Below are 14,868 nucleotides of genomic sequence, written 5' to 3'. Positions count from 1 at the left end.
GCCCAACTGCCGTCAGTCATCTCTTCTGGGGCGATTGTCGCCACCCCCTCAGCACTGTTATTGTCCGAAATCCGGCGCCTGCGCTCTGCTCTTCTGCCTGGAGCAGGCGCATAGAGCAGCGGCCGTCCTAGCACAGGCGCAGACCGGAACCCGGCATCAGAGATAGGACGGCCGCTGCTCTATGCGCCTGCTCCAGGCAGAAGAGCAGAGCGCAGGCGCCGGATTTTGGACAATAACAGTGCTGAGGGGGCGGCGACAATCGCCCCAGAAGAGATGACTGACGGCAGTTGGGCACTTCAAAGAGGAGGCTTCAGACCCGCCTCCAGGTACAAAGACAGGTATTTGAGCAAAATTATAAATACCTTTATTGTGTGAATATCAGCAACAAAAACTAAAAGAGTCACCTTGTTAGACTGCAGCATTACTGCTGCACAAGGTGGCTCTTTTAGTTTATAACGGCTGGAGGGTGGTGACAGTGGCCCTTTAAGAGATCACCCTCACACTTGGCACATTTTTTTTTTAATGATGGGGATAAGAGTTGCTATATTTATCCATATATAGATGTGAAATTTTCAGTGCACATATAATCTTACTTTTTATTTGCTTATTACATGAAAGATATTAGTAACTTCAGATATTTTTTATTCTAATTATGTAATTATAATTCTGTATTTTTCGACAATAGAAAATAGTAAAACATTTTTTTTACTAATTAAACCCTCCTTGGTAAAGTGGAGGAGTCAATATCACTAATTGTAATGCACTGAGGTAGAATTGGAAAGTAAAATCTATTAATAGCGTTTCTCTGCGCCATGTGTTATATTTACATAAAACGTCACAGAGCAGACATTAATGAACACTCTGCAGTACAGGAACAGTATATATACACACATTGCATATTTACATACAAATTTGCATACACAGCTCTACTACATGTTTACATTTGCATACACATACACTGCATATAAATTAGTCCATTTTGCAGTTCCTTCCAGGTTAGGTGGAAGGTTCTTCAGCTGCTCACTCAGGAGGAGCAGCTTCTGTTAATGACCTGCAATCTTCCTCTCATGCTCTGCAGCGATCACATAGATCAGTGTGGAGCAGTTCGCTCAGTGATCGGGAAGGACACTGTCTCAGCATTCTCCTCCATCAAAGGAAGCTGTCTCCAGACTATAAGAGGCTAAGCACTTATTAGCAAGCTATTTTCATGTTAAAAGTACATCTAATAGTCCCATCTGTCAATAAAGTATATAGTTTCTCCCCGTGTGAGTTATGTTTGATGGTTATCAAAATATGTTTGTAGCAAATAATTTTTCACATTCCTGGTATGATAAGTGCTTCTCCCCGTGTGGGATATTAGATATTTAAGAAAATAGCATAATCGTTCAAAACATTTCGCACATTCTTAACATGAACATTGCTTCTCCCTTGTGTGAATTCTCCGGTGTATAACAAGAGACATTTATGTTTAAAATAATTCTCACATTAAGAGGAAAAAGGTTTCCCCCTTGTGTGAGTTCTCCGATGTATAGCAAGGTGCGATTTCTTTTTAAAACACTTCCCACATTCTGAACATGAAAAAGGCTTCTCCCCTGTGTGAGTTTTATGGTGTTTCTTAAGGTGTGATTTCCGTGCAAAACATTTTCCACATTCTGAACATGAAAAAGGCTTTTCCCCTGTGTGACTTCTCTGGTGTATAAGAATATATGATTTATGTCCAAAATATATTCCACATTCTGAACATGAATATGGCTTCTCCCCTGTGTGAGTTCTCTGATGGCTAACAAGAACTGATTTTTGAACAAAACATTTCCCACATTCTGAACATGAATATGGCTTCTCCCCTGTGTGACTTCTCTGGTGTCTATATAGGTGTGATTTCTCTACAAAACTTTTTCCACATTCTGAGCATGAATATGGCTTCTCCCCTATGTGAGTTCTTTGGTGTGTAACAATAAATGATTTATTTGCAAAACATTTACCACATTCTGTGCATGAAAAAGGCTTCTCCCCTGTGTGACTTCTCTGATGAGCAACAAGCGATTTTTTATATGCAAAACATTTCCCACATTCTGAACATGAAAAAGGCTTTTCTCCTGTGTGAGTTCTCTGATGTATAAGAAGATATGATCTCTGTCCAAAAAATTTCCCACATTCTGAACATGAAAAAGGTTTCTCCCCTGTGTGCATTCTCTTATGTGCAACAAGCTGTGATTTATGTACAAAACATTTCCCACATTCTGAACATAGATGCGGCTTCTCCCCTGTGTGACTTCTCAGATGTGTGAGAAGATTTGCTTTCTCTGCAAAACATTTCTCACATTCTGAACATGAGTATGGCTTGTCCCCAGTATGAATTCTCTCATGCCTGACAAGATCTGATTTATAGTTAAAATATCTCTCACATTTAGAACAAGGGAATCTCTTCTCCTCTGTGTGAATTTTTTGATGTTTAACAAAAGAGATTTTGAGGGGAAAACTATTTCCATATTGTGAATGTGTAATTGGCTTCTTTGCTTTAAGTGCAGTTTGTTTTTTAATGCCTCTTTTCTGACTTTTATTGTTCTTAGTAGTTTGTAATGAATCAGAAGTTAGGACCAGTTTCGAAAGATCAGATGATAGATCTTTGCTGTAAAGGGATGATGGTATATCTGAAGTAATGACATTTTCTTCAATTGTACCCCGTGTGATCTCAAGTTCATCTGATTTAAAAATTGAAGCTGTCAGTTGTCCCTCTGATCTCCTGGTACAGTCACCTGCCAAGATATAAAACCAATTAATATTTTGAATAAACTATCCTTGGAATTTATAGTTTTGAAAATTTCTACTCAAAATGACCATAGAAATGGGAAGTTACGGTATATATTCGTGTACAAGCCCAGATTTTCAGCACTTTTTTTGTGCTGAAAATGCCCCTCTTGGCTTATACACAAGTCAGATATCAATACTCACCCTCCGTCTTTGGATCTCCATCCCTGCATCTCCACTGTCAGGGAGCCTGCAGCTTCTTCCTGTGCAGAGCAACCACCTGGTACCGCTCATTAAGGTAATGAATATGGATGCGACTCCACTCCCATAGGCGTGGATCGCATATTCATGACCTTAATGACCGGTACCACGTGACTGCACAGGACGCAGCTGTCGGCCCCGGGACAACGGAAAAGCAGGGAAGTGCAGAGACCGCGCCAGGAGGGGTTGAGTATGATGGGGGAGCAGAGCCATGCCATGCATACACGGGGGAGTATGGACGAGCCATGCATACATGGGGGAGTAATGCATACACGGGGGAGTACGGAGGAGCCATGCATATATGGGGGAGTATAGGGGAGACATGCATACACGGGGAGTACGGGGAAGTCATGCATACACATGGGAGCCATGCATACAAGGGCAAGTACGGGGGAGCCATGCATACATGTGGGAGTACAGGGGTGCCATGCATACAACAAGGGGAACCACACATAGCAGGACAGGGATGAGGGGACAATGCATACCCGAGTCAATAAGCTTATACTCGAGTCAATAAGCTTACCCACTTTTCCGTGGCAAAATGAGGTGCCTCGGCTTATACTCAGGTCGGCTTATACTCGAGTATATACAGTATGTAGAGAAACTGAATTATTCACTAAAAGAATGACAGCTCAAAGACTAATAGAAGACCTCATAGCATGAACCAGTGGAGTTCAATTAATTGTTCATTCTGCCTCCCAAATATTGGAATAAAAAGGTACCAAAAATTGTTATGTAGGAAAAAAAGGATACCAATAAAAGCTTCTACTTATTCAGCAAAAATGAAGCCCCCGCTCAGGTGTCAAAAGAGTCACTACTCCTATAGATTAAATCAGTGATGGTTATAATTTACAAAATTGAGTCACTTTGTTGTCCAATTCTCCGCTATTATGCAACATTGGGGCTTCTGCAAGGGGTGTCGCATCTCCTCTGAGATCTGCATCTGCAATATCTGCTGCCGGCATCATTCATTCTGCGGGCAGCTTTGGTGATTGGGGAGACATTGGAACCAGAAGCTCGGGGCGGCATATGCTCTGTCCAGCCACTAATAGGGTAGTAGGGACCAGTAGTACCATCCAGTCTGGCAGTATGTGCTGTTCAGCTGAAATAATCAGCTCCATCAGGTCCCTTGTTCAGATAATTGTACCTGGAGAATAAAGATGCCTTATCAATTTTACCATACGCAGAATGACATTAAAAGAAGCCCCGAAAATAATTCTTGCATTGTTGATTTTGTTAATTCTGCCTCCCAAAAATTCTGGTTTGGCTATTATCCTAAGTCATGTGACAAGGCTCGTTAAAGGGTCGACATTGACTGTTAAGATTACCACTTCCAATAGGTGGAACTAGCGTTCTAGTCCTCTTCCTCTCCGAAGAGACAATTTGCATATTTCCCAGAGGAGCATTGCAGCTTTAAGTCTCCTCACCTCGACATGCCTATCATGTCACTCTCCATAAGGAGAAACGATACTTCTTGGATCCCAAACCAGTCCAGTAAAATGGTAACATCAATATGGCGCAGGTACATCCCCGGTCAGACGCCTCTCAATCAGCCAAACCAGATCTCCACTTTGCACTGACGAGGGGCAGTACCCCGAAACACAGTGTCTGCAAATTGAGATTCTGGTTTGGCTATTATCCTACGTCATGTGACAAGGCTCGTTAATGGGTCGACATTGACTGTTAGGATTGCTACTTCCAGTAGGTGGCACTGGACTGGTTTGAAAGCCCCTGAGTTGCCCGAATAGCAGACCCCCCACAAGAGACTATTTTACAATCTACACCTCTCAATGAATTCATCTAGGGTTGCAGTGATCATACTGGCACTACAGGTGGGTCAGAGAATTTTATACCATTGGGCAATGAAGAAAAAAATAATTTCTGTGGGTACGGAAAGTATTCAGACCACTTTAAATTTTTCACTCTTTGTTTCATTGCAGCCGTTTGGTAAATTCTAAAAAGTTATTTTTTCTCATTAATGTACACTCTGCACCCCATCTTGACTGATAAAAACCTGAAATTTTTGCAAATTTATAAAAAAAATAAAAACTGAAATACCACATGGTCATAAGTATTCAGACCCTTTTGCTCAGTATTGAGTAGAAGCACCCTTTTGAGCTAGTACAGCCATTAGTATTATTGGCAATGATGCAACAAGTTTTCCACATCTGGATTTGGGGATCCTCTGCCATTCTTCCTTGCAGATTCTCTCCAGTTCTGTCAGGTTGGATGGTGAACATTTGTGGACAGCCATTTTCAGGTCTCTCCAGAGATGCTCAATTGGGTTTAGGTCAGGGCTCTGGCTGGGCCAGTCATAAATGGTCACAGAGTTGTTCTGAAGCCGCTCCTTTGTTATTTTAGCAGTGTGCTTAGGGTCATTGTCTTGTTGGAAGGTGAACCCTTGACCAAGTTCTCTGAGGTCCAGAGCATTGTGGAAGAGGTTTTCATCCAGGATATCTCTGTACTTGGCTGCATTCATGTTTCCTTCAATGACAACCAGTCATCCTGTCCCTGCAGCTGAAAAACACCCCCATAGAATGATGCTGCCACCACCATGTTTAACTGTTGGGATTGTATTGGGCAGGTGAGAAGCAGTGCCTCATTTTCTTCACACATACCCCTTAGAATTATCACCAAAAAGGTCTATCTTCGTCTCATCAGTCCAGATAATCTTATTTCTCATAGTCTGGGAGTCCTTCATGTGTTATTTAGCAAACTCTATGCAGGCTTTCATATGTCTTGCACTGAGGAGAGGCTTCCATCAGGCCACTCTGCCATAAAGGCCCGACGGTGGAGGTCTGCAGTGATAGTTGATTTTGTGGAACTTTCTCCTATCTCCCTACTGCATTTCTGGATCTCAGCCAGAGTGATCTTGGGGTTCTTCTTTACCTCTCTCACCAAGGCTCTTCTCCCACAATTGCTCAGTTTGGCTGGACAGCCAGGTCTAGGAAGACTTCTGGTGGTCCCAAACTTCTTCCATTTAAGGATTATGGAGGCCAGTGTGCTCTTAGGAACATTGAGTACTGCAGAAATTTTGTTGTTACCTTGGCCAGATCTGTGCCTTGCCACAATTCTGTCTCTGAGCTCCTTGGCCAGTTCCTTTGACCTCATGATTCTCATTTAGTCTGACATGCATTGTGAGCTGTGAGGACTTTTATAGACAGGTGTGTGTCTTTCCAAATCAAGTCCTATCAGTTTAATTAAACACAGCTGGACTCCAATGAAGGCGTAGAACCATCTCAAGGAGGATCACAAGGAAATGGACAGTATGTGACTTAAATATGAGTGTCTGAGCAAAGGGTCTGAATACTTATGACAATGTGATATTTCAGTTTTTCTTTATTAAATTTGAAAAAATGTCTACATTTCTGCTTTCTTTCAGTCAAGATGAAGTGCAGAGTGTACATTAATGTGAAAAAAATGAACTTTTTTGAATTTACCAAATGGCTGCAATGAAACAAAGAGTGAAAAAGTTAAAGGGGTCTGAATAATTTACATACCCACTGTATATTTTTACCACCCAAATTTTGATTTAGCCCCAGATTTTACATTTTCACATGGGGAAATGGGTAAAAATGGTACCAAAATTTGTCCCACAATTTCTGCTGAATATAGAAATACCCCAAATGCTGCAATACAGTACTGTTTAACCATACAGCGAGACTCGGGAGGGACGGTGTGCTACTGGCAAATAGTGATCTGTCCCTCCAGAGTCTCACCATATGGCTAAGCAGTACTGTTATGCAAGAGGCATCCTGGAACGCAGCATTCCCTAGAAAAGTTTGCGGACTCCATATGCAGAGCCCCCAAGTGCTATAGAAGAGCAGAATCCCCCCTCAATTGACCCCATTTTGAAAATTGTACCCCTTTGGGAATTAATCTACAGATGTCATGATGATTTGGACTCCATGGGTGTTTTCCAGAAACAAGCAGCAGTGGATGTTGCTGAGTGAAAACTGGAATTCTGCCAGATTTAGACGGAAAGCTATTTATTTGCATAATTTTATGGTTTTTTTTTTTTTACTTAGTCCTTTGTGAGGCAGTGAGGGAAATCATTATGTGTCCCCCAGGATGAGCATAGAAGCATACTGAACCCGCTGGAGAGCATTGTAATTACAACCACAGCTGTGTTTACAATACAAAATTAAAGAGAGAGCTGATTTGGTCAAACTATTTGACCAAGTCAGATTTATTAAAACCTGACATGGTATTTTATTTTTGGAGAGATCTGCATGATGGGTAATACGATGGGTAGTGGGATGGATCGCATTCAGGGTCTTGGGAGTGGCACATGTCCATTTAGCTCAGGCCTGCCAACAAAATGTAGAAGCTACTAAAGCAGTTGGTCCTCGGTCAGCAGGAGAAGCAGCAGCAGACTAACAACCTGATTCTGCAATAGATTGCAGCCCTGCGAGAGACGCCCTCACCGCCGACCCTGGTTCATCATGAGGCTGGGGACAAAGTCAGGTCAGCATTGAGAAAGTTGAGTTCAGAGGACGACGTAAAAGCCTTCCTTACCGCCTTTGAACGCACAACGGAGCCGGAGAGCATGCCAACTTCCCAGTGGGCTGAAGTAGTGGCCCCATTTCTGATAGGAGGTGCCCAGAAGGTCTACTTTGACCTCTGTCGGGATGCCCTGGACTATAGGAAACTGTAAGGTGGGATCCTGGGGGTTAATACATATGTGTGGGCACGAGTGTTTCAATGGTCCTTTGTGGAGGCCCGACCCACTAGGTCTCAGGAGTATGACTTGTTGCAGGTAGCCAAAATATAGCTCCATCCAGAAATCTTGACTCCTTCCCAGATGGTAGAGGATGGTGGTCGACCGACTGGTGATAACTCTGCCAGCGGCTATATAGCGTTGAGTGTGGCAATGGGACCCAGGCACCATAGACCACATGGTTAGCCTGATCAAGTGTTATACGAGCACCCAGGACTTCATATGGGCCTCTGCCCCACTGCAGCTATCATGACAGCCCCTGCAGGCCTGTAGCCTGGGAAAGGATCACGGCCCTCCGCTGTGCTCAGTTAGAACCGTGCCCATACTGAGGGGGTACCCTGGAGTGAGGATAGCAGGAGACCAGTTACCCCTAAAGTGGTCTCGTGGACTAGCACTGCCACCGCTATCAGGACATGTTACTGCCACATGCCCCCTGAACCTACAGACTGTTTGTTTACTCGCCGGGTGTTAAAGTATGCTCAGACCATCTATACCTGGGATGCCGTTGGTGAAGCTGGTGAACCCCATCTGTGCCAGATGTGTATCAATGGAGACGGAGCAGAGGCTCTCTTGGACACAGGGAGCCTAGTGATATTCATCAATGGGTCACTGATCTCCAGCCTAGAACCCACTGTTGGGAAAGTCTGGCTCATCTATATACACAGTAAACTTCGAGAGTATCCAACAGAGGAAGTTACCTTTTCCAATATGTGTGTGGAAAACATGTAGACGGGTAGAAAAAAAACCTTCTTTTCAGGACTGTGTTGGGAGGAGACTTACCAATGTTTTGGTCCTTGTGGGAGGGTAAACTTAACGCTAGACGGATAAAGGTCTGTCCGGGTGCAGAACCCAAAGATCCCGAGTCAGGGAAACCTGCTATAGGGGTCATCCACTTAAGATCAGAGTGTAAACCCTATAGGTTTCCCCTAGATATATTGGCAGGAGAGGATGAAGAGACCCCATCAATCCCAGATCTGAAAGTGTTCCGGGCAACATTTGGGACAGCCCAGCTCCAGGATTCCACCCTGACCCGGGCCCAGGAAAGGGTGATAGAAATAAATGAAATAAATGGAGTAGCTCAGCAACTTGGGCAGAGACGGGTTTTTCGTGCATGGCGGTCAACCAGTAGTTGCTATATTGGGTGGACAAAATCCAGGACAAAGTAGTGGACCAGCTGGTAGTACCCCAATCATACCATAGGGCGATGCTCAAGATGGCCTACAAACATATCCTGGGTGGTCACCTAGGGGTTAAAAAGATGCAAGCGTGGATTCTACAGCTTTTCTTTTGGCCGGGGATTTATGCCATGCTACAGAGATTTTTGTGAGTCTTGCATAGTGTCACCTGACCACACCCCATGCAAGTTTCCACATAGTACATTGGTTCCTCTGCCTATTATAGAGGTACAATTTGAACGAATTGCTATGGATCTGGTAGTGCCCATTGTAAAGTCAGCTCATGGCCAACAACACATATTAGTAGTAGTAGTAGTAGTAGATGATCGTTACCTGGAGGAAATTCCGCTTCATCACACCTCGGGCTAAAAACTTATTGCCCGGGGCGCATGCGCGGGACTTGGCTGTGTCGGACATGACCGGCTGAGCTCCGCATCCTAGCGAGCCAATTTAACCCCTTAAAGCATCGGGAAAGCAGTGAAATCCACGGCTACAGCGGGGACTCACCACAGAGCACCGCAGGAGCGATTATGCCGAAGAAGGGGAGCGCAGGTCAGTCGGCTAACCGCACAATAGAAGAGCTCCTTTTGAACAGCAGCGTGGGCAAGATGGCCGCCGCAGCAGCTCTTTCCTCAGCCTCCCTCACAGCGGTAAGCAGCGGCACTGAAGGAGAAGAGCCCAGCACAGCAGGGGAGGCAGTGGTTCCCATGGCTGCCTTAATAAAGACATTGCAAGAGACATTCCGCTCTGAGCTGAAATCAGCCATGCACAGTGTGACCTCACAGATCCAGGAGATCATACAGCGCACCTCCAATCTGGAGGATAAGATGGAGGCGGCAGTGGGGGCCCTGGAGGAAGACCCGGAGACCATTAAAGTCCACACAGAGCGTATAATGGATTTAGAGCTGAAGTGCATAGACTTTGAGAACAGGTCCCGTAGAGGCAATATACGCATTAGGGGCCTCCCAGAGTCCATCATAGCTCTTAAAGACACAGCTGCAGCGCTGTTTAAAGCACTACTCCCAGATGTGGAACCCTCTGTGCTTCACATTACTAGAATCCACAGAGTATTGGGCAGACCGAGGGCATCAGACCTCCCCAGGGATGTTGTGCTTAAAATGCACTATGAGGAGTGGAGAGACTTAATCTTGTCAGCAACCAGAGAAATGTCCTCCCTACCTGGACTACCAAACTCAGTGCGACTTTTTGCTGATATCTCACCCTCTACGCTTGCGAGGAGAAGGTCACTTAAACCGGTCACAGCAGCACTTCAGGCAGTGGGTGTCAAGTACCGATGGGGGTTCCCGTTTGCTTTATTATTCAACCATGGAGGCGAGTCATTTATATGCTGGTCCTTAGAAGAAGGAACAAAAGCTCTCGAACGAGCCAGAATACCAATTCTGGAAGCCTTGCCTCCTCAACCGAGACGAAAATCACGCCTGCCGAGAGAATGGACACAGACCCCTAGAACCAGGAGCCAGAATGCGCGGGTTACTTGAATCTCCTCTGGGACCACATGGTGAACTCCTCTATGAATAGAGCTATAGTGATATAGCTCCGGTACCTTAGTTCTACTATAGACACTCCCGGATAGTTACTAGCAGAGTCAATCTGCTGTGGTTGAAAGTTAAAATTGCAGTTGGTTATTGCAGATGGTTATAACCTATGTTCAATACATAATCCACCCCTACTTACTTTATAACTAGCAAGGGTTAGGCTGTTGGGCTCAGGTATGTGCTGCCTGACTGGGCTGATCTCTGGGATTCCCTTTGCTATGGGACCCCAGAATATTGCCTCAAAAGGGTATTCTACCCAAATGTTCATTTGTTCTTTGTTTAATGTCTTTGTCTCCCCTTGTGTTGTTTTTCCCCTTTCGTTTCTCTACAGATGTGAATGTGCTCCACTGTTTAGCATATCTCTAATGCGACTTCCCGGCAAGTTGAGGAAAGCGGACAATGGTCACTGGAGGATCATTAGCGGTAACAAATTTTGCATCCATGTGTAGAGTATTGTCCCATAATGTACATGGGTTTAACTCACCCATGAAGCATAAAAAGGCGTTTCTGGACTACCACAAACACAAACCAGACATCATATGCTTACAGGAAACCCACTTCTCTAAAACTTCTAGCCCTAAATACTTTGACTCCAATTATTCCCGTTTTTATTTGGCGGCATGGGAACGTAAGACCAGAGGAGTAGCCATACTATTCAAAAATAGCCTGCCATTTCAGGTAGAGGGCACTGTTGAAGACACGGAGGGCAGATTTATTATTATATACGGTAATTTGCAAGGACAAAGCATCTGTATAGTAAACAGTTACATGCCCACTGCAACTCAGACGCTAGTATTTAAATCAATACTATCTAAGATATCCGTAATCTCCTATCAACATTTGATCTGGTGTGGGTACTTTAATCTCACTTTGAATCCCACTTTTGACTGCACTGCAGCAAAGCGATCTGATATATCCAAGAGAGACAGACGAAAGATAATTAAATTAATGAGTGAGCATAGACTGGTCGATGTATGGAGGGAGACAAATGGTACCACAAGAGGATATACCTTTCTGTCCGCTGTACACAAAACCTACTCAAGAATAGACTTACACATAACCACAGCAAACACATTGCCGGGGGTTCTGTTTTCCCGCCATGTTCTGTCCTCTCGGTCGGATCACGACGCGGTACTCTCAGAATTTAAGTTTAACGTAAGCACATCTAAACTGTTCAGATGGCGGCTAAATAACTCTCTACTGACAGACCCAGAAATAGCGGCGACTATCAACAGTGACCTTAAGCTCTACTTTCAGACGAATGTTAGTGAAGAGTCATCCCCGGGAAACATATGGCTAGCCCATAAGAAATTTATCACTGGAACCATTATTAAACTGGCAACAGCCAGGAAAAAAAATAGATCAGAATTACAAATCAAACTAGAAAACAAATTATTAAATCTAGAACAAGCTAACCAGCAGACCCCCTCACGGTACCTGATCAAGCAGATACAGGACGTCAAACTCCAGTTAACCCCTTAGTGACCGAGCCAAATTTTTTAAATCTGACCAGTGTCACTTTATGTGGTAATAACTCTGCAACGCTTCAACAAATCCCAGTGATTTTGAGATTGTTTTTTCGTGACACATTATACTTTATGATAATGGTAAATTTTGTTCAACATTTTTTGTGTTTATTTATAAAAAATATCAAAAATTTGAGAAAAATGTTAAAAAATTAGCAATTTTCTAAATTTTAATGATTATCCCTTTAATCCAGATAGTCATACAACAGCAAACCATTAATAAATAACATTTCCCACATGTCTGCTTTACATCAGCACCATTTGTAAAATGTTATTTCATTTTGTTAGCATTTTAGGAGGTTTAAAAATGTAGCAGCAATTTTTCATTTTTTCAAAGAAATTTACAAAATTTATTTTTTTAGGGACTTATCCATGTTTGAAGTGACTTTAGGGGTCCCATATATTGGGAAACCCACAAACGTGATACCATTTTAAAAACAGCCCCCCCTGACATATTGAAAACTGCTGTCAGGTAGTTTATTAACGCTTCAGGTGCTTTACAGGAATTAATGCAAAGTGGTATGACAGAAATGAAAATGTGTATTTTTACCACCTAAATGTTGCTAACTTCTAAACAGATTACTGCAGCCGTCAGACTCTAAAGGTACCGTCACACTAGACGATATCGCTAGCGATCCGTGACGTTGCAGCGTCCTGGCTAGCGAGATCGTCCAGTGTGACAGGCAGCAGCGATCAGGCCCCTGCTGTGCTGTCGATGGTCAGGGAAGAAAGTCCAGAACTTTATTTCGTCGCTGGACTCCCCGCAGACATCGCTGAATCGGCGTGTGTGACACCGATTCAGCGATGTCTTCGCTGGTAACCAGGGTAAACATCGGGTAACTAAGCGCAGGACCGCGCTTAGTAACCCGATGTTTACCCTGGTTACCATCGTTAAAGTAAAAAAACAAACACTACATACTTACCTACCGCTGTCTGTCCCCGGCGCTCTGCTTCTCTGCTCTGGCTGTGAGCGCCGGGCAGCCGGAAAGCAGAGCGGTGACGTCACCGCTGTGCTTTCCGGCCGCTGTGCTCACTGCCAGAGCAGAGAAGCAGAGCGCCGAGGGACAGACAGCGGTAGGTAAGTATGTAGTGTTTGTTTTTTTACTTTAACGATGGTAACCAGGGTAAACATCGGGTTACTAAGCGTGGCCCTGCGCTTAGTAACCCGATGTTTACCTGGTTACCGGCATCGTTGGTTGCTGGAGAGCTGTCTGTGTGACAGCTCTCCAGCGACCAAACAGCGATGCTGCAGCGATCCGGATCGTTGTCGGTATCGCTGCAGCGTCGCTTAGTGTGACGGTACCTTAAGGCCGCTATTTGGTCATGAATTGCCATGGCAAACATCAGGACAACAGAATCATGATCTGAGGGCACCAATTGTGACAAAGAAGAAGCCCCCACACTCTGTTAACCATTTATAATGATGTAGTCACTATTGACAGCAGCATCTAAGGGGTTAAACAGATTTAGATGGTGCAAATACTGATCGTGGCTGGTACAGCAAGTTGTCAGCTATAGTGGACAGCCGACAGATGCTGGATTGTCATCTGTATGGGGAGGCTATTCTCTTATATCTCAGGTCAGTTAAAAGACGTATTGACGGTCATTAAGGGGTTAAACACCGTCCTCACACATAGAACAGAACGTGCCTTAACATGGACAAGGGCCTCTTTTTATAGAATGGCAAACAAGCCAAGCAAACTACTAGCGCGACAATTGCGACAAAAAGAGTCTTTAAATACTATCCACTCAATCAAAAAAAGTAACAGGCTTGTCTCTGCCCATCCTGAAGATATTTATAAAGAGTTCCATAGTTTTTATCAAAATCTATACTCACCACCCAAGTCCCCTCCCTCGCATCTTCTACAAAACTTTATGCAACACCTATCACTCCCTAAACTTAATGAATCCTCTTCCCAGATAATGCAGGCTGAGATATCAAACGAAGATGTAGAGCTAATAATCCAAAAACTGAAAACTGATAAAGCCCCTGGGCCTGATGGACTTACAGCTCCATACTATAAAAAATTTAAAGAAACTCTCACGCCACACATTACAAAATTCTGTAAAGCACTTTTAAATGGTAGCCAAATGCCCCCAGAATTCTATATAGCTCATGTCGCAGTGATTCCCAAGCCCAAAAAAGATCACCAGTTAACTAAAAGTTACAGACCTATCTCGTTACTTAATGTAGACTTAAAGATATTCACATCCATTATTACAGATAGAATCAATAAAGTACTCCCTTCTCTTGTGCATAGAGACCAAGTGGGTTTTATACCGAGGAGACAGGGACCGGATAATATAAGACGTAATCTAAATATAATACACTCAGCAACCAATTCTCAGAGGCCTACTATGCTTCTAGCCTTAGACATTGAAAAGGCTTTTAACTCAGTGTCATGGCCATACCTTTTCAAGGTATTATCTTTGTTCGGTTTGCCCCACAAACTAGTCAACTGCCTAACTTTACTATACGATAAACCAACTGCATACCTTAAACTCCCGTCACTGCAACCTACCCCAATAAAAATAATGAGAGGAACTAGACAAGGATGCCCACTTTCCCCAGCGCTGTTCGCCCTGGCAATGGAGCCTCTAGCTGAAGCCATAAGGAAAAACCCCGACATCTTAGGACCTGCTGATCTGGGCGATCAATATAAAGTTAGTCTGTTCGCCGACGATTTACTTCTAACCCTCACTAATCCCCATACCACCCTTCCAAATTTATTTTCACTATTTCATGACTTTGAGCTGATATCAGGGCTTAAAATAAATATAGACAAGTCAGAAGCTCTCTTCCTGAATACATCTGAAAAAGATCAAGCACACCTAGTGTCGCAATTTGGATTTGAAAAAAAAGAACATTATCTAACCTATTT

General features: G+C 43.7%; 1 protein-coding gene across 1 annotated transcript in view; it reads right to left on the bottom strand.

Annotated features, from left to right (window-relative positions):
• Nucleotides 1–533: 533 nt before the first annotated feature.
• The window catches only part of LOC138663792 (oocyte zinc finger protein XlCOF22-like), a 46,603-nt gene continuing 32,268 nt past the window's right edge, over nucleotides 534–14,868 (bottom strand). The window contains exon 7 of the mRNA XM_069750130.1: nucleotides 534–2,756. Coding sequence (XP_069606231.1) covers nucleotides 1,486–2,756 — 1,271 coding nt within the window. The 3' untranslated portion in view covers nucleotides 534–1,485. The remainder of the gene's footprint in view (nucleotides 2,757–14,868) is intronic.

This window comes from Ranitomeya imitator, chromosome 2 (genome assembly GCF_032444005.1).
Source record: "Ranitomeya imitator isolate aRanImi1 chromosome 2, aRanImi1.pri, whole genome shotgun sequence".
NCBI classification, from domain to species: Eukaryota; Metazoa; Chordata; class Amphibia; order Anura; family Dendrobatidae; genus Ranitomeya; species Ranitomeya imitator.
The sequence above is the reverse complement of the archived record's forward strand: the minus strand, read 5'-3'. Positions and strand labels throughout refer to the sequence as shown.